At 41.2% G+C, this 18,691-nt stretch overlaps 1 protein-coding gene across 1 annotated transcript in view; it reads right to left on the bottom strand.

The window, feature by feature from the left end:
• Positions 1 to 18,691, bottom strand: part of LIN7A (lin-7 homolog A, crumbs cell polarity complex component) — a 51,646-nt gene that overhangs the window by 7,075 nt on the left and 25,880 nt on the right. The window contains exon 3 of the mRNA XM_054988985.1: positions 2,033 to 2,104. Within this exon, the coding sequence (XP_054844960.1) occupies positions 2,033 to 2,092 (60 nt within the window). The 5' untranslated portion in view covers positions 2,093 to 2,104. The remainder of the gene's footprint in view (positions 1 to 2,032; positions 2,105 to 18,691) is intronic.

Below are 18,691 nucleotides of genomic sequence, written 5' to 3'. Positions count from 1 at the left end.
GCTCTGGAAGCTTTGATACACACACGGAGCTCCACAGAGTTGCATCTGGTGTAACTCTGTTTAGGATTGCGGTGTAAATCTTTTAGATACGGCACTTAAATAACTTTGGTTGACTGAGTTTTAGAAAAGCTTTCACCGTAACAACAGCTGAAATAAGGCAGAGGATTGTGGTTTTTTTTAACACTGAAAGCATACCGATATTCTAAAAAGCAAACCAGTCAGCTTGCATTACGAAAATAATGAAAAAATAGCAACTGCTTATAAGTATGGGGTATATTTTTGTGTGTTGATTACAAATACAGGGCCGGTATAGACAAAGTTAAACACTAAGCAAAGTTCCATTGATTACCATGGGAGAGACTCAAGCATATGCTTCGCTTCCCAACTGAAATCAATGGGACTAGAAAGGGTTTAGGGGCAGTTGGAGCTGGCCTAGAGAACTTACAGCTTAAACCGCTTGGCAAGTCCTACATTCTAACAGTTTTTTCTACTTAGTGGATGAATATAATTTTAGTTATATATGCAAAACTTCTTGTCATCATGCAAACTTTTGCTATCATGCACACATTAAATGTCAAACATAAATGCACAAGAAAGATGCAATGCAGACAGCCCAGAAAAAAACCAGGAAGTATTGTGATATTGAAACATTGCTCTACAATCCTGCTGTTCTATATGAATAAGAAATGAGAATGGCAAACCTTCTTGAGACATCTCCCCTCTTAACTGCACCACATGGTGGTCATTTCTGCATTCATACAGAGTGGAAACAATCTAAAAAACACTTTTCTAGGGCCCGAGATAATAATCTATCAATATCTGCAGTGTTCAGGTCAAGTACAAGCTACAAAAGAATGATGGCAACATTCTACTAGGTAACGAAATGGATGCCTTTTACTTGAATACATTTATAGCACAGAGGTAGAATTAATGTTAAAGTGCTGCGTGGCTGAGGATGTACAGAGTTTCCAGCTGCTTCAGTGCAGTAATGGTTCATCTGTATTAAGTCCTGACTTAGCTCTGATAACCAGTGGGATGCTTTTACTGGGCCTAATATGGAAGGAAGATCCGTTTTTTATCATTCTGATTTGCTAAGAACCTTTTTTGATGTATGCATGTGCTTGTTAGAAGTCCAAACAAACTTCTTAGGTTTTTTAAAAATTGTCCCACCCCTCCCTTGCCAAAGGAGATGAAATGTATTACATTTTATCAAGGGTAAACAAAGGGATTTTTCCCTGATGACATCACTATGGTCACAACATAGTGAACATGCAGAAGGGCATTTCATATTTTAGTTCAACGGACATATTTGTTCTTTATGCAGGGAACCTATATGGATTTGTGAGGAACTTTCACAAAACTTCACCGATAGTTTGTTTTTCAGATGTGCTATGCATCCATAGCTACTGCCAGCCTGTTAAAGATGTGTACTCAGAATATTTGAAAATAGATCTCTTGAAGTATCTTCTGTGCTAGTCCTACGCCAGGCCACAGACAGTGAGGGGGAAAAACATTACAGGAGAATTCAGGCGCAGAAACGCTAGTGGTCAGTGGGATGGATCCAACCAATATTTTAACTTAATCTCACCCAATTTCCTTCTTTACTCCTTACAGCTTACAGCTCCTGTCTCACATGGCTTTTGTCTACGCAGGTCCCATGTTTCCAAGCATAGCCTCTTTAGGTGGCCAAAGAGGGGGGATCCTTTCTTCCTTTTTCCATCAGTGGAAAAGCGGGTTGGATCCACCCCACTGTATGCAAAGAACTGGTAGATCTGATTTGGAAGCTGATTCCCCCACTCCCAACTTCTGAACTCTATAAAGCATTCTCTTTTCTTAAGCTACAGAAGCAGCACAAAGGTTGAATTTTCCATTATGATTGTTACCTGGAAGTAGCACTGGTTCTAGACTCTGGGCTGCCACTGATGTCTAAATTTTCTTACAGTGTACACACGAATACCTGAAACATACACGCGCACAGTCAATTACTAGGCCACTTCAGTCCTGTGTATTTTAAAAGATGCACATGTCCTACCTTTGCAGTAGCCCTGGCACGGAATTCTGGGCAGCCATTAACGTTAATGGTTTCATGCATATACTGGTATACCTAAAGCGATAAAAGCAGAAGAAAAAATTACAGATACAAAAAATCCATTGTTTTGTAACCAGTCAAAGCTTCTAACAGAATTAAGAACATAGTATACTAGATGTGCTTTACAGCTTGGTAATTCTGCATTGCTCCATACATTCCTTTTCCAAGGGTTGTTGGCAGAATCTGGTATGCACAATCAAACTACCCTACTCTTACGGCTTTACTTCTCTTGTGAGGATATTGCCAGCCTCCAAGCACTCAATCATTGATCTTTTGTAGCTGAAATAATCTAATCCTTCAATCATTGTTTGACATAAGCATAGTGTCACCTCTCTCTCCTTGCACGTGTGTCATTTTCTATATAATTATTTTAGATATTGGGTTGTACTAGCTAAACACAGTAAATCCAGCTTAGCTGTTGGCTGTGTGTGAGTTGCTGTTTCTCTCCATAAACCACCTCTCTAGGTTGCTGAGAGGGTCAACTGCCACTCTGAGCTTTTTGGAAAAAAGGAAGGGATGCAAAGAGATGCATCCTATTTCTTTGGAGCCTAGTGTATGGGAAACTGCTTTGTCACTAAACAAGAAGCAATTCTACTTCCCTTCCTTCCCTGCCCCTTATAGTTTAGTTGTAGATGTTTTATTCACTGAATGCTGTCTGATCTCCTGCCTTGCACTGGAACATGCATTTTGCTAACTAAATAGAAATGAAAAAATGGAAGGGGACTGAGGAGGGTGGGTAAGTAGAAGTAACAATAATTTCCCCCGTATATATCTATTTTTAGTACTATATCATTTTATTCAATATACCCTCATATTTTCTCAAAGGCTAAAGTGCTTTAACTGATAACAGGAGTAAAATGTTTTAAAGGATCTTTTCTCAAGTGCTCTTGCTACTCAGGTTCATGGCAACTGCAAAAGGTGGACAATCAACATGCACAAAGGGCATTTTTTAAACATCAGGTATGCAATTTTTAAACATTATGAGTGGCTTAGAGTCCCCAGATTCACACGTTGGACTTCCCTTGCTGAAATTGTTCTCTCTTTCTTAAAAGATAAGCTAATTGGCAATTTGTGAACTCCAGACATAAGAAGAGAACAAAAGGAGATAAAGAACACACCTGTGCTCTTCTCTAGACCTTTTTCCAAATAGAGATAAAGAGAAAGTTTCTGGAGCCTCCCCTTCATAAGTTCTCTTGTGCCTTTAGTAAGTGCAAGGGTGAGATAAATGCTCTTCCCTTTACTTGGGCCATATAAGGAAGATGCTCTTTAACTGATCAAAGAATATGTTCAGCTAGTGCCCCTCCTTTCTTTCTTCTCTACTTGTGGAAAGAGCCTGCCTCTGTTGCCCTGAATCTTAGTACTGAACAAAGAATCTTTAAGAAGCGAAAGTACCAATTACTGAATTGAAAGTAGATAAGAATTGTAGTGTGGCTCAGGAGGTTTTTAATCTGTTCTGACCTCATGGCCATCTGTTCTTTTTCTACTGCATGCTGTTTTCTGCCTGACAAATTATAGCTTATGATAAAATGTTTTGTGTTAAGTAAAAATACACTAGACTGTCCTTAGTAGTAGTGGTGATGGTGGTATAGATTTCTTAGCATCTCTGTTCCCTATCGCAGTTGTTCTCAAAGACTGGTTGTGATCCTATCATAGATTAGTCTCAAAGCCATGAGGGATGGGTTGAAACAGGGTGAAATGGAAGAGGAGAATCCATGGCAAGTTTAGGTTTGCCTTTGCATAATGGGCAAAATAACCACGAACTGCAACAAGGCAATGCAATAAATAATCAAATTGTACAAATGAAAAGTAAAATATAAACTTGGTCTGTGTTCTGATATGAAATTTAGACATGTAATGCTGGTAAACTCCCAATGTAAAGTTGGGAGAATGTAGTATGAAGTTACTTCTGCAAATGACCCTAAACCTAGTGTACTTTTCAGGAGCCAAGTCCCACTTCAAAAAGTTTTGAGAACTATTGTACTAACGGCACAGTATTATGGTTCCTCTGCGACCAGGATTTTTTTTGGTTACATAATGAAGACTGATATTTTAAAAAAGTTTTCAACTTCTTGTAGCGAAAAATATAGTATTTGACTTTAAATAATGTAATTTGAGAAGAAGAGATACTTATATTATTAAATGTGAATTTAAGTAGCAAAAGGCTTAATACTATCCTTTGTTGAACAAGCCCTTTAGATAAGGATTATGCCTCAATAGCTAAACTCACTTGAACTTTATGTGTATAACAAATTTCATTTCCATATTTTGTTAAAACTACAGGTTTGTCCAGTTTCTTCTAATGCTTATCCTACATACACATAGATAAGAAATTTACTTATTTTTTTTTCATGGTAAAAAAAATGAGTCATTGTCCTTAAAGCAGTGGTACTCACTCTGCAGTTTGTGGAGACCCACATTTGCAATGGCCATCAACCAAAAGAATCACATTTACTTCCATCCCTGGCATGAAGCCTGCACTTCAGGGAGCTTTGTTGCGTACCTGTTCTTCGGGTGATGGCTGTTTCAAGGTAAGAAGCACCTGCCAACCACAAGCCCACCTTCCCAACACAGGGGGTAGGTGCCACATTGGGGAATAGTACTCAGAAGAGACACAGGTGGCACGCTAAAATTCCTGAGCCGCTGAGTATCACTGCCTTAAATCATGCAACACATCATTTAAACATGTGAAACAACTTTTATCTCAGGAAAGTTTCCATATACATTAATTCCCTTTTAAACAGTTTACAACATGACATTGGTGGGGACAGAAATTAGCACATTAATAATATTACGCCACAGAAAATTACCAATGAGTCTCTGTGAGACTTGCACAACTGTATTCCATATACCAGTTTTTAAAAATTAGAGGTACCATTTCAAGCAAAATAGTTTTGTGTCCTGATACTGGCAAACAGGTGGTATTTCCTACAAAAGCCCAATTTCAAAATCATGCTTCTCAGTCCTCCGTGCCGATATTGAGAGCTCTGCACTTCATTCTATATTCTTCAAGCCATGCACTGCATCTACAGCATCAGGCTCCTCATATTTTTGGGATCTTCTATAATTTTATTCAGCTGAGCTGCACTCAATTATGTCAAGGTGTAGAAGCTTAATATGTGGGAGATTCCTGTTGGTATTGTAGCCCCATGGCTATAATCCAATTTGAAATCTTCTCAAGACATCCTCAGTCATTTCTAAATGACTCAGTCTAAATTAATGAACCATGACTGATTGGTGTGATAAATAATTAGGTTACAACTGTTTTCCCTTGAACATTTTCTTCATGAGGGAAAAAAGTCAATGTTTAAATAATGTAAGAGCCCATCAATTCATTTTCATAGGATTTGAGTATCAGCCTGATACTCCATTGTGCAGTTCATCATCAGCAATAAAATACAGAGTGCAACTCTAAGGCCATTTTCCTGAGAGTAAGACCCACTAAGGACTTACTTTTGAGTTGACCTGCTCAGGATTGATTCCTAAAGTGCTAGGCTTGCATACTGCTCCCATGTCTCAGCTCTGGGAGCCATTAGGGGCAGCAATAGGCAGAAGCACTTGGGAGCTTGTGTACTCTCTGGAAGATTTTGGAAATGAAGCCATCTTTTGTATCTTGCATTTTGAAAACAGAGCACATCAATCACTGTTGCGTAAGAGCAACATTGCACCAGCAAAAAAAGAGGGATGGGTTAGGGAGCCACGGTTCCTTTGCTTTTAAAAGTTCAGGGGAGGTATAGGTAGACAGTGCATCTGATTCACAATAGCAATGAAGATGTGAGAAACAAGGGCTGTGGAAAATGACTTCACAGTGCTGAGAGACACTGTGGACTTCCACCTTTTACCATAACAATAGGGACCGAAGGCTCACAACATTGGACAGAAAAAACGTAAAACAATGCTCTCAGTTTGAAAATTTGATTGCAATTATAATTGTAATAAAAATACACAGCAGGGTTAATCATAACAATATAACTGGCTACACACCTATTTCTGCGCATTGCTGGTTCTTACCTTTAAGATCTCAAATGGCTTGGGGCTAGGATATCTAAAAGACAATCTTCTCCCATTCTGTCTGCCAGTTAAGATCTGCTTTTCAAGCCCTGCTCTCTGTGCCCCCACCTTTAGATGTGAGGTGTGTGGTGATTACAGGACATTTTCTGTGGTGACAACAACTTGCCGTTGGAATGCACCTCCCCCCCCCGCCCTTGAGGTTTGCCTGGCATCTACTTTACTTTCTTTGAGGCACCAGGTAAAAAAACCCAGGCTTTTTTACCCAAACATTTTAATTAGAGGATTTATTGTATCAGCTTTTTAATGGTCTGTTTTGCATTACAGAATGTTTTTATAGTGCTTATGTCTTTAATGGCATCTTTTTGGACTATTTTTAATTGTAAGCCCCCACAATCAGGACAATGAAGAGAAATATTCTAAATTAATAAGATATAGAAAATATAGAAATATTTTAAATAACTAATATTATTAAAAAATATATTGTTTAATTTTTTTTTAAAAATGTAGTCTCTTCCCCCCCCAACTTAAATGGAACATCTTCCCCCATGAGTGTGACAGGCACCTTGTCCAGCAACCAGGGCCGGATCGAGGGGGGGCAGGGGGGGTAGCCTGCTGCTGGTGCCACCAAAGAGTATGCCGTGGCTTGCCACGCAGGAGGCTGAGCGCAGGGTTGGGAGTCCCTCGCCTGCCCTGCCGATGGAGTGGCTGGCTTGCTGCACGCGCAGGACCTCCCAGCCCTGCGCTCAGCCACTCGTGAGGCAAGCCAGCTGCCCCAGCGCACACCCATGTCGCTGTCGCCACTGCCAGCTCTGCGGCGCACCAGGCGGTGGGTGGCCAGCTTGCTGTGCAGGCAGGACAGGGCAGCAGGGCAGGCAAACCATGCAGAGGGCCTCCTAGCCCCAGTGCATGCACACACCGCCACTGCCAGCTCTGCGGTGCACCGGGTGCTTGGGTGGCTGGCTTGCTGCGTGGGTGGCATGCCCCCCACCCCTACATGATGATGTCATGGAAGTGATGTCATCGCACCATGCCGGGAGTGTGTGTGCGCTGTGTGTGTGCGCGCGCGCACGCGGAGGCCAGAGCAAGAGTGGCACTGGGTGCCGGCAACCCTAGATCTGGCCCTGCCAGCAACCCTCAGAAGGGTAGTAAAAACGAAGCCAAGCTTTTGTGTTGGCTTAGGTTTGGCTGTTAAAGATTTGAAATTTTCTACAACTCTTGCAACATTCCTAATAATTAATTTATTGTTGGCGGCTTTTAATTCTTTGTTGTGTTTTTGTTTTGTGTAGAATGACTTTTATATTTTGCAAGCTGTCTTATATGCTCACTGTACTCAAAGGAGTCTACCCATTTAATTGAATAAAGAAACAAAAAAAATGGGAAGAGGCTTTGGCTCAATATGAGAGCATTTGCTTGGCATGTATAAGGTCACAGGTTCAAATGGATTTAGAAAAAATGAGTTTATATCTATCTATCCATCTATCCACCCATCCACCCAAGGGTCATTTCGTAGAAAAAGAACTGCAGGAATTCATTAGCACAACTCATTAGCATATCTCATTAGCATATTCCACGCCCCTTGACATCACTGGAAGTGTGTCGTTGGCATAACTGATTTGCATATGCTACATCCCCTGACATCACTGGAAGAGTGTCAGAAGGCAACACCCACCCCTCAGGCCCCTTTCCCCAAATATCTCCTGGTATTTCCTGAAAATAAAGCAGAATGAACTCAAAGCAGCTTACCCTCCTCTGGAGAGCCAGCCCCAGCAGCCCGGCTTGCACTCTCTCACTCTCTTTCTCTCACTCACAAGTCATGAATGAAAATAAAGCATATGAACTCAAAGCTGCTTACTCTCCTTTGGAGAGCCAGCCCCAGCAGCCCGGCTTGCGCTCACTCTCTCTCACTCACAAGTCACGAATGAAAATAAAGTAACTGAACTCAAAGCAGCTTACCCTCCTTTGGAGAGCCAGCCCCAGCAGCCTGGCTTGCACTCACTCACTCACTCACTCACTCACTCTCTCTCTCTCTCTCTCTCTCTCTCTCTCTCTCTCTCTCTCACACACACACACACACACACGTCATGAATGAAAATAAAACAAATGAACTCAAAGCAGCTTACCCTCCTTTGGAGAACCAGCCCCAGCAGCCCGGCTGGCACTCTCTCTCTCTCTCTCTCTCTCTCTCACGAGTCACGAATGAAAATAAAGCAACTGAACTCAAAGCAGCTTACCCTCCTTTGGAGAGCCAGCCCCAGCAACCTGGCTTGTATTCACTCTCTCTCTCACTCATGAGTCATGAATGAAAATAAAACAAATGAACTCAAAGCAGCTTACCCTCCTTTGGAGAACCAGCCCCAGCAGCCCGGCTTGCACTCACTCACTCTCTCTCTCACTCATGAGTCACGAATGAAAATAAAGCAGAATGAACTCAAAGCAGCTTACCCTCCTCTGGAGAGTCCTCACTGCTTGCAGGCCTGGAGGACGGGCTGTGCGGCCGCCCCCTCCATTGTGCCTCCCGCAGCTGCCCCTACCCTCAGTTCCTACCAGGGAATCCAGGAGGTGGTAGTGGTGGTGGTGCTGCCTCCGCTGCTGTCTGCTGCTAAAGACACGGGCAGCAGGGAGAAAAAGGAATCACGTGGGCAGGGCCAAAACCCTCGTGCTCTCTTTTCAAATGTTCCAGAACACTGTTCTGGTGCGTTCCCCCTCCAAATGAGCTCTCTCCCTCTGTGTATGTATATGTATGTATGTATGTGTGTGTGTGTGTGTATATATAAATTAAGTTTAGCTGTACAATGGCTTAGCAGACTAAACTATTCTTTTGTTTCTGTCCCAAGCATCACATGGTGCACTCTATAATGAGGGCTTCCTTCTTGAAGCCACCAGATAAGGTATCCATTGAAATTCAGGGAAATTTCTTAACTAGTTTTATTACAGCGGAAACACCTATAGTTGAGAAAGGGAACAACAATGGAGAAGAAACCTCAGTGTGATTGTATAAGATTTTGTATACTTTAAGGAAAACTCTCTGGATGAAGAAAAGTAAATGGTCTAATCTAATTTTTTAACTGGGTAAAAAAATCTACGATACCATCTTAAACAGAGCAACACCGTCTAAGACCACTGAGTTTAATGGGCTTAGAAGGGTGTAACTCTAGAATTACACTATTGATCACCAATATAGTAGACTATTAAAAGAGCCTATAGTTCACTGATACTGCATATGTTTTCAATGAAGGTTTAAAGCTTAATTTTTGATAACTTTTCAGTGAACAGATCTTTGGTATCATTTTCTTCCTTCCTTAAAGTTGCTTTTGAGGCCTTCAAGCTCTTTTCATCTAAGACAATACACATCTTGGGAAAGTGTGAAAACAGGAGGCAATTAATACATGACTAACTTCCTTTGGAAAGCAGTATTTCACGCACTGGATTTTACATTTTGATACTTAAGAAAAGCTGTCTGGTAAATAGATTTTTTTAAAAACTTTACAAAAAATTTGGAAAAAATACAGATGTGCTTATTGAGTATGTATATTTATAGGCTAAATTACAAAATCTCAATCAACTTACAGAAACATTCTTCTATAAGCTAATTATTTGACACAGCTTTTACTTAAGATTTTAACCTTGATTTGAATAAATATAAAATTTGTCACTTCTTGCAGCAAGAGCTTTGGTACGCTCTTCTTTCATTAATCTGAAAGCAGTCGTGTGCTTTCATCAGGACACTCTTAGCAGCTTCCCTTGGAGACAAACATCTGCATCATTACACCAGCTGTCAGAACAATTGGAAGCCGTGCAGTAAGCGATGTGTCATTTTGCCGCGTGCAGTGAGGATGATGACTCATTAACAATCCCAACCTGCAATGAAGTGAATCTCATTTAGCTTTCTCAGGAACTATGCCACTTTTAATTACGGAGAATACAATGGGATAAACAATGTAAAAGACCAACTTAAAAAATGTTGGCTTTCAGGTGGGAGGTGAGGAAGGAACAAAGATTTTTACCATAATAAAAAAAAAATGAAAAAAAATCTTGGTGTGTTACAGTAGTCTTGGTCAACACAAAGAAGCCCTGTGGGTTGGATCCAGTGGAAAGCTTCTGCGCAAACAGAAATGTTCTAAACAACTCATATTGGCTGCTTGTGCTAGGTTAAACTTGCATTTCTACTTGTGCAAGTAATTATTTGGGGAAAGTGATGTGCAGTGTAACATTTTACTTGTTTTTTTGCTTGGTGGTTACCCTGTAATGGTGTGCTGTTTGTTTTAAAAACCTTTGGCTTAAATTCAGCTCCTCCTAACATTGGTTGCAGAAAGTGCACTCAAGTCATAGCTGACGGCAACTCATACTGGGGTTTTCATGTCAAGAGACTAACAGAGATGGTTTGCCATTGCCCGCCTCTGCAACCCTGGTCTTCGCTGGAGGTCTCCCATCCAACTAACCAAGGTCGACCCTGCTTAGCTTCTGAAATCTGATGAGATCTGGCTCTCCAGGTCAGGGCTCTTTTAATATTACCTTAAACTTATACCGCAGGAGGGCTCTGGTCACAGCCCACACATTTTTTAATTCCACACACACAGAGCTTAGGTGTTCTCAACTTCACCCAAGTGTTTACCTCAAGAACACCTTTCTTGCTTTGTTTGTATGACCTATATATTGCTGCCTCCCCAAAAGGTTTTTGCTGTCACTGAACGCTTTTGCTTAACTGGTACTATAGGAAGCCTTTGTTATAGACATAATGGTCAGCATGTGAGGATGATTGTGAGGTAAAAAATAACATTTTTTCTTAAACAAAAGTAGACTATAGGTACATAAGCATGATGATTGCAGACTTTTGATAAGTATACTGGTTTCAGAATAGTTCTTAATTTTGACAGTTGCAAACAGAATTATATCTTCTTAAAGGTATTTTCACAGGCTCAGTTACACAAAGTAATTTTCCACACAGGTCTTCACTAACAGAATAAACTCCACACAGACATAGATTCACTTGATCTTTCCACACAGCTTGCCTGACCTAGATTATTTTCTCTCTCAGATATACACAGACTATCTCTTAAGCACACAAACAGTTTGCCTGACTTAGACAGAATTTCTCTGAACACCACACATATTCACTGGTCTTGGCAGAATGAGACCCCTTTGAGGCTTCCACACAGGTTGCCTACTTTGCCTCCCATTCTCTCAATGGAGTTCATTCCCCCCACCCAGGGTACAGCTACTGTACCATCAGATTATACTCCACACACCCATCCAGCCCTCCCCATCTTTCCTCAGAGGTCTGCATTTAAATTTACAGCAACAACTTCAAAAACCCCACAATAACAAGCAGAAATAAAATCAAAATTAAATACATTAAATACAATACATTACATATTAATACCACCATACATTTATTGCTATTGTTCCCACAAGACAAACCACACTTAGTTTGTATTTACATTCACAGTAGATCCAACCCAATATTTGTATACCTCACAGAGTTGCAGTCCAATAAAATTTACAGTACATGCTTTTGAACAGAGGGGTTTTCTTTAAATTTCCACCTAGATTTTAAATCCAGAGGAGTTAGCTGTATTAGTTTGTAGTTGCAAAATAGTAAAGAGTCCTGTAGCACCTTTAAGACTAACCAAGTTTATTGTAGCATAAGCTTTTGAGAACCACAGCTCTCTTTGTCAGATGCATGGAGGGTATGAAGAAACTGGCCAGAGATATATAGGTGGTGAGGGGAGGAGGGAGAGGGTACAGGGAGTGAGGGCCATGTAAATGAAAATCAGTTACAAAAGTCATGAAAGAGGTGGAGTGCACAATCCAGGCTGGGTGTGATCCCTTCCCTCCATCGCTTCCTTCCCTCTGGGTGTGATCCCTTCCCTCCATTGCTGAAGGAAGGGGTCACACCCAGCCTGGATTGCACACTACACCTCTTTCATGACTTTTGTAACTGTCCCTCACCACCTATATATCTCTGGCCAGTTTCTTCATACCCTCCATGCATCTGACAAAGAGAGCTGTGGTTCTCAAAAGCTTATCCTACAATAAACTTGGTTAGTCTTAAAGGTGTTACAGGACTCTTTACTATTTTTCACCTGAATTTTGGACATGCAGCCTATGAGAACACTTAAAGCAGTATATTTCCTACTGCAGATTTGTACTCCCCCCCTCCCATAGTATCTATGATTGAGACAGGAGAGGTAATAGGGTGATGTGTTCCAGGAGGTTTTGCTCAGAAATGATTGAGTTGGATCCAACTGACTTTTCTATTGGTAAAGGGAAGAAGGGGTCCCCTTTGGCCACCAAAAAAGGCTGTGCTGAGGATCATAGGACCTGTGTGGACAAAAGCCTTGTGGGATGGGTCTGTAGTAAGGTGGATAATTAAGTGAGACTAAAAGTTGCCCTAGGTCCAGCACAGCATAGCTGATATAAAATAGGCTCCTGCCCTACCCAAAGGCCAACATATGTTACATTTATTACTCAGAAGGCCCTTGAAATGACATTATACATAGCTGCCATAAATGTGCCTCATTGATATGGAACCTACCTTACAATGCAGCACAGCCATGTCATTAGTGGGCTGTGCTTTCATCATAGCAGCAGCGTGAAGGAGGATGCATGGAGGCAACGCCAAGTGGTCCCTGAGTGAGAAAGGCAACCTACAGCTATGCTCTGAGAGTTCAGTGGTTGAATATGACAGTGTGGCATTAATGGTTCATCTGGCAAAATGCCTTCCACTCTAGAATTCATCTTAATATTTCAATAATTGGGACTGGATTCTATACATGGACCAGAACCTTTAATGCTGGTAAAAACTTGGCAAATGAAAAACTACAGGAGATGAACAAGATTCAGGCCCACTAGCACCTGTAAGACCAACCAGATATATCGTTGGTCTTTAAGGTACTACTGGACCTGAATCTTGCTCTCCTACTACAGACCAACTCAACTACCCACCTGAAACTACAGATGAGTCATTTGTCTCCCAAGCACAGAGCAATTCAGTGCTTAGCTATGCAGATCGACCAAGCCAGAGTGGAACAAACACCTGAACTAGAATGTCAGTCCTAGTGATAAAGATTAGAAGAGCCAAACACTGAACTGTATCTCCTTTTGGGTCAGGAAGAAAGAAATGACCACTGAGAGGGGATGGACTCCCCAAAATGGAGATTATAAATTCTCTGGACACACTGGAGAAATGTTTCCGTTCGCTCTTCTGTTTGTCAAGCCATGAAGGGCTAGATTTTATATTGGGATTCCATCTTGTCCACATGTTGAGGGATAATGGAAGAAACCCCTAAACTGGAGAACAGAGGTATTGGAGGACTTAAATTGCTATAACCTCGAGTTAATAGACTATCCTTTTAACAACATCATTAGGGTAAGTCTAGACTGAGATAGGGTTAGAAACTGAGTGCTTTTGCCTTTTCTTTATAAATTTGATCAATCTGATTGTGTATATGCTTTTTGTTAAATTTTCTTATAATCTGAATGCCCACACCACCCCTGATTCATCCATGTTTCCTAAAGAATGGTAAAAATAAGGGGCCATTGATGATCATGCCATCCAAAAACTACAAAGTTGCTAAAGTGTGATAGCTCCTCCCCACATTAGCTAGTACAAATGGAGGATGTGACAAATAGGCAGAGCCTTTAAATGGTTACACAGTACACTGCTGGAAGTACAAATCCCTTTAATGGGAGATATGCTTTCAGATTTGTGGTGACAGCGGTTACTATCCAGACAGTTGGGAGTGAAGGGAGAATGAAAGGTGGCACAACACCAGGTAGACCCAAGACAGCTATAAAATGTTGTCCTGTGTCCTTCTAAGGCAAGCAAAGGCATTTTAATTGAGAAATTCTCATTACGCAATTAACTTCTACAAAGCAGATAACATTTGGTGGCAGCTGTTTCCCGCCCTTCAAGGGACAAATTGAGAAATAAGTAATAAGCTGCTTATCTAGAACAGAAGTCTTTCAATAGCCTTTGAGCACACAGTTAGTACAGATGTATTGCTTGGTCAGTTGTTCACAGGATCACCCTGCAGAGTTTTTTTTCATTCCTGAAATAGATATTCCAGAGGGTAGCGCACGGATTGTTACCAGCTCCATTGTTAAGAAAGATTCTCAGGAGACCTAGCAAGTAGCCATTGTCTTCATGCTTCACTTTGTGGGGCTGCCCCTGAAGACTGGATGCTAAATCCAATAGCCCATATGACAGCATCATATTTGCATTACCTTCCTATAGTGACAGTTTGGATGTGTGTCCTACATTCCTACATACTTAGGGGTGTGTGTCCTACACTCCTGCCCACCTGGTATCCAACAGTGGCAAATATCTAGCATACATATGGCCCATATGAGTGGTCGATCCCCAGATTTAATCTAGGAGATTGAGCCTATGCACACTGAATTTGGCCTAATTTGAGTGTTACACCATGATGTGGATGTCTGATGCACTTCTCCAAGGCAGGGCAAGCACATCAGGAGGACAGGGATATAAGGTGCTTTATATCTCAGCCCATGCATTTTCTGATATCTTAAAAGCTTTGTCCATCTTAACATTTTGGCCACTTTCCAGCCCTTTTGTGTGTTTGTTTATTGCGACATTTATTACGCCCCCCACCCATGATTTGTTTTCAAGGTGGTTTATTCAGAATACACATAAGAAGTGAACTCAGTTCTGCTGTCTTGGTTGTTCTTCTAAGAAGCTGTAGTAAACAAATAAATGACAGGGCCCTTAAGCCAACTAACAGCCAGCATCTCCTCTCCAGTACCAGGAGGAGGGAAGATGTATGTGTGTGTGTGTGGGGGGGGAGTTGTGTTCTCTCCTCAATCTACCTGCTGTCCTTGTTCCTGAAAAACTCAGCGGAAGGTGACTCTTCCTTTGACTTCCCCCACTCCCATTTTGCAGGGTAGCGTATTTATTTTATTTATATTCTACTTTCTGTTCAAAAGAATTCTCAAGGTGTCTAACAAACATAAAATCCTATAATAATACAAACATGAAGTCCCATAGCAATATGTCAAATTTCCAACTGGGAGCATCTCAAGCAAAAGGCAGCACTTCCATGTCACAGTTCCTTTGAAAGCCATCAGGAGTTGTGGGGTGTGGCTGGGCAAGTTCCGCTTAGATGGCAGAGTCCCCCCGGGCAAGGGCACCTGACTTTTGACTGAATCGGAAAAGAGTCAGGTGGCAGCTGGCAGGCCAATGGGAGGGATCTTATTTTCTCTCCAACATAAACATGACTTTTAGCAGATATCCATCTGCTAATCTAAGGAGAAATGGTGGATTTTCTTTTAAAATGCAATGTGAATCAGATGATGGCAAGGAGTCATCCAGGGCTATAAGCTTCCCACAGGTCAAGAAACTGCATCTTCTGTGCAGTTTCCATTCACTTTAATGGGTATTGTACAGAAGAAGGTTCACAATGGATTGCACCAATGAAATGTGAAGGCACAGCCTTACAGCATTCACCCTCTCCAAGTGAGCTGCAATACTACTGAGCATTTTTCTCAGCAACGATAATGAACACCACTGGATGCTTATCCCTAGAATTTTATGTGAGCAACTACAGTACTGTATGCAGAGCAGAAAAGCATAAGAATCTGTAAAAAAGTAAATGGGTTGCTGAAATGAAAAACAAAACGTACAAGATAGGGAATAATTGTAGGAATATCTATATTAGCATCTCCAAATGAAGATTGTTTATTAGAAAGCATACAGAAGGGTGGAAGGTATGAAGAATGAATTCCAAATCAGCAGCTTCCCATTGGATTTTCCCCGTTGCCTACAGATAACCCCTCAACTTTAAACGACTTCTCACTAACAACCATGAATCGACTAACAGAGTCACCAACACAGGTACCAGACCCTGCAACAGACCCAGATACCGACTCTGCCCTCATATCTACCCAGAAAATATGATTATAGGACCCAATGGCGTTAACTACACTATCTCTTACAGCTGCTCATCTTCCAATGTGATACGTGCCCTCGTGTGCCAATGATGTCCATCTGCTCTGTATATTGGACAAACCAGCCAACCTCTGCACAAAAGAGTAAATGGACACAAATCTGACATTAAAAATGGCAACATCCAGAAACCAATGGGAGAACACTTCAATCTACCAGGACATTCCATCAAGGACTTAAAGGTCATCATAGTTCAACAGAAACCTTTCAAAAACAAAATCCAACAGGAAGCTGCTGAATTGGAATGCATATGTAAATTTGACTCAGTCACAGGAATTTTTTTTCAGCAGGAACGCGGTGGAACGGAGTTCCGGAACCTCTTGAAAATGGTCACATGGCTGGTGGCCCCGCCCCCTGATCTCCAGACTGAGGGGAGTTTAGATTGCCCTCTGAGCCGCTGAGCGGCACAGAGGGCAATCTAAACTCCCCTCTGTCTGGAGATCAGGGGGCGGGGCCACCAGCCATGTGATCATTTTCTCCGAGGGCAACCCACTGAGTTCCACCACCTCTTTTCCCAGAAAAAAAGTCCTGCTCAGTCAGACTTGGATTGAATAGAGACTATGAATGGTAACTGCCTTCAGGCATTCTGTTCAGATTCTGCCATGGAGGGGAGGGGTCACACCCAGACTGGATTGTGCATTCTACCTCTTTCATGACTTCTTGTAACTTATTTAAATTTGCATGACCCTCACTCCCTGCACTCTCTCCCCTCTCCCCTCTCCACCTATATATCTCTGGCCAGTTTCTTCATACCCTCCATGCAACTGACGAAGAGAGTTGTGGGTCTCGAAAGCTTATGCTACAATAAACTTAGTTAGTCTTAAAGGTGCTACAGGACTCTTTACTATTTTTCTACTACAGACTAACACGGCTAACTCCTCTGGATCATATAAAAGGGAAGTACCAAGCATGTGTGACAGGAATTGACATGCGAGAAATACATCAATATCACACCATTAGATAGTCTGGCTTTTTGTAGTAGAATTTATATTACCTTTTAACCCCCATCGGAGTCATCTAAGCAATCAAACACAACTGGAAGTACAGACATAGCTAGCAGCCAAGCATTTTCACACTACAATTGATTTTTGTCTTGAAGTCAATAGGGAGCTCTGATTAAACATCATTTCTTTGATGTGACCCTGGATTCTGGAGTATTACATTTGTAATATCAATGAAAACAGCACATAAAATGTAGCACTAGAAGTCCTTTTTAAGATCTCCTATAGTGAAGTCATCAGGATATAGTAACTGTAAAGAGGCTTAACAAAGCTTTTTCAATAACGCTTGGGTTGCCCAGCCTACTCATGTAATTGCAATTAATGAGAGCAATCTGAGTCATGAAAAGGCAACAATTCCTAAAAGTTTTGATTCAAGCTATTCAAGGCAAAGAAATACTTGCTTGTAAGAAAAAAGAACCCCCCCTCCCTGGCCCCAGTTTATAACATGGCAATAATTCAGGCTTGTTTCCTACTTAAGCTGAAGAAAATGTATCACAGTACTGATTGGAAAGAGAAATATAACGTTCCCCTGCTTTTTATACCAGTTTATTTTATCTGCCAAATACCATATTTTCATGTTCAAAGGTGGCAGAAGTTTGAATTTACAAGTATTTCCTGGCAGCCTCAATTTCCAGTTATGCTTTCAGCTCCTCTCCAGAGGACAGAATACTCTTTTGTTTTGGAAGAGAAAGTACTACTTTTGCTGATCTGTTTGTAATAATACATCTGCATCAAGTTGGAAGACTCTGTTGATTCTCTTAAGAAGAACTTTCCTAAAAAACACGAGGGTTTCCAGGGCTGAATTCATGATACCTAAACAGGTAGAAGGATGGTGAATATATAGCAGAATTGTTTCTAGGCTGGAAAAAAGCACCAATCACTCAGTGTCTGTTGTTCTATTTCTACCGTGCTGCCTTAAAAATCTCCATAGAGGACAACTTTATGCGGCGTTGGAGCAGATTCACATTTTGTATGATCTAGGCACAGAATCTGGTTCCCCTGACTACTGCATAGTGTGTGTGTGTGCGTGCATGCGTGCGTGATTTCTATGAACATATGGAAAAAATACTTTTCTTAGAACAGTGAACTTGTTATTCTTTAATATTATCTGTACTACATTGTAAATACTATTCCCCTTCTCCTTCCTTACAGAAACGTTTATAATAATCATATATATAAGCATCATAAACTATACATATGTAAGAACAGTAACTGGTGACAAAAACTAAATAAAAAGTTGGGCAAATTCAATATTACTACTAAGCACAGTACAAGCTGTTAGTATATCACACAAACTGAAGAGCAACAAAAGGATCTGGGTATGTTTAGCCTGGAGAGGAGGCGACTGAGAGGTGATATGATAGTCCTCTACAAGTATTTGAAAGGCTGTCACACAGAGAATGGAGGGGAGTTGCTTTCTGTTGCCCCAGAGGGTCAGACCAAAAACAACGGGTTAAAATTAACACAAAAATGTTTTTGGCTAAACACTAGGAAGAATGTCTGACAGAGTGGTTCTTCAGTGGAACAAGCTTCCTCAGGAAGTGGTGGGATCTCTTTTCTTGGAGGTATTTAAGAAGAGGCTAGATGGCTACCTGATAACAATGATGATTCTATGACTTGATATGAATG

The sequence above is a fragment of the Eublepharis macularius genome, chromosome 9, assembly GCF_028583425.1.
Source record: "Eublepharis macularius isolate TG4126 chromosome 9, MPM_Emac_v1.0, whole genome shotgun sequence".
In the NCBI taxonomy this organism is placed as follows: Eukaryota; Metazoa; Chordata; class Lepidosauria; order Squamata; family Eublepharidae; genus Eublepharis; species Eublepharis macularius.
Note: the sequence above shows the minus strand (reverse complement) of the source record. Positions and strands in the feature narration are given on the sequence as shown.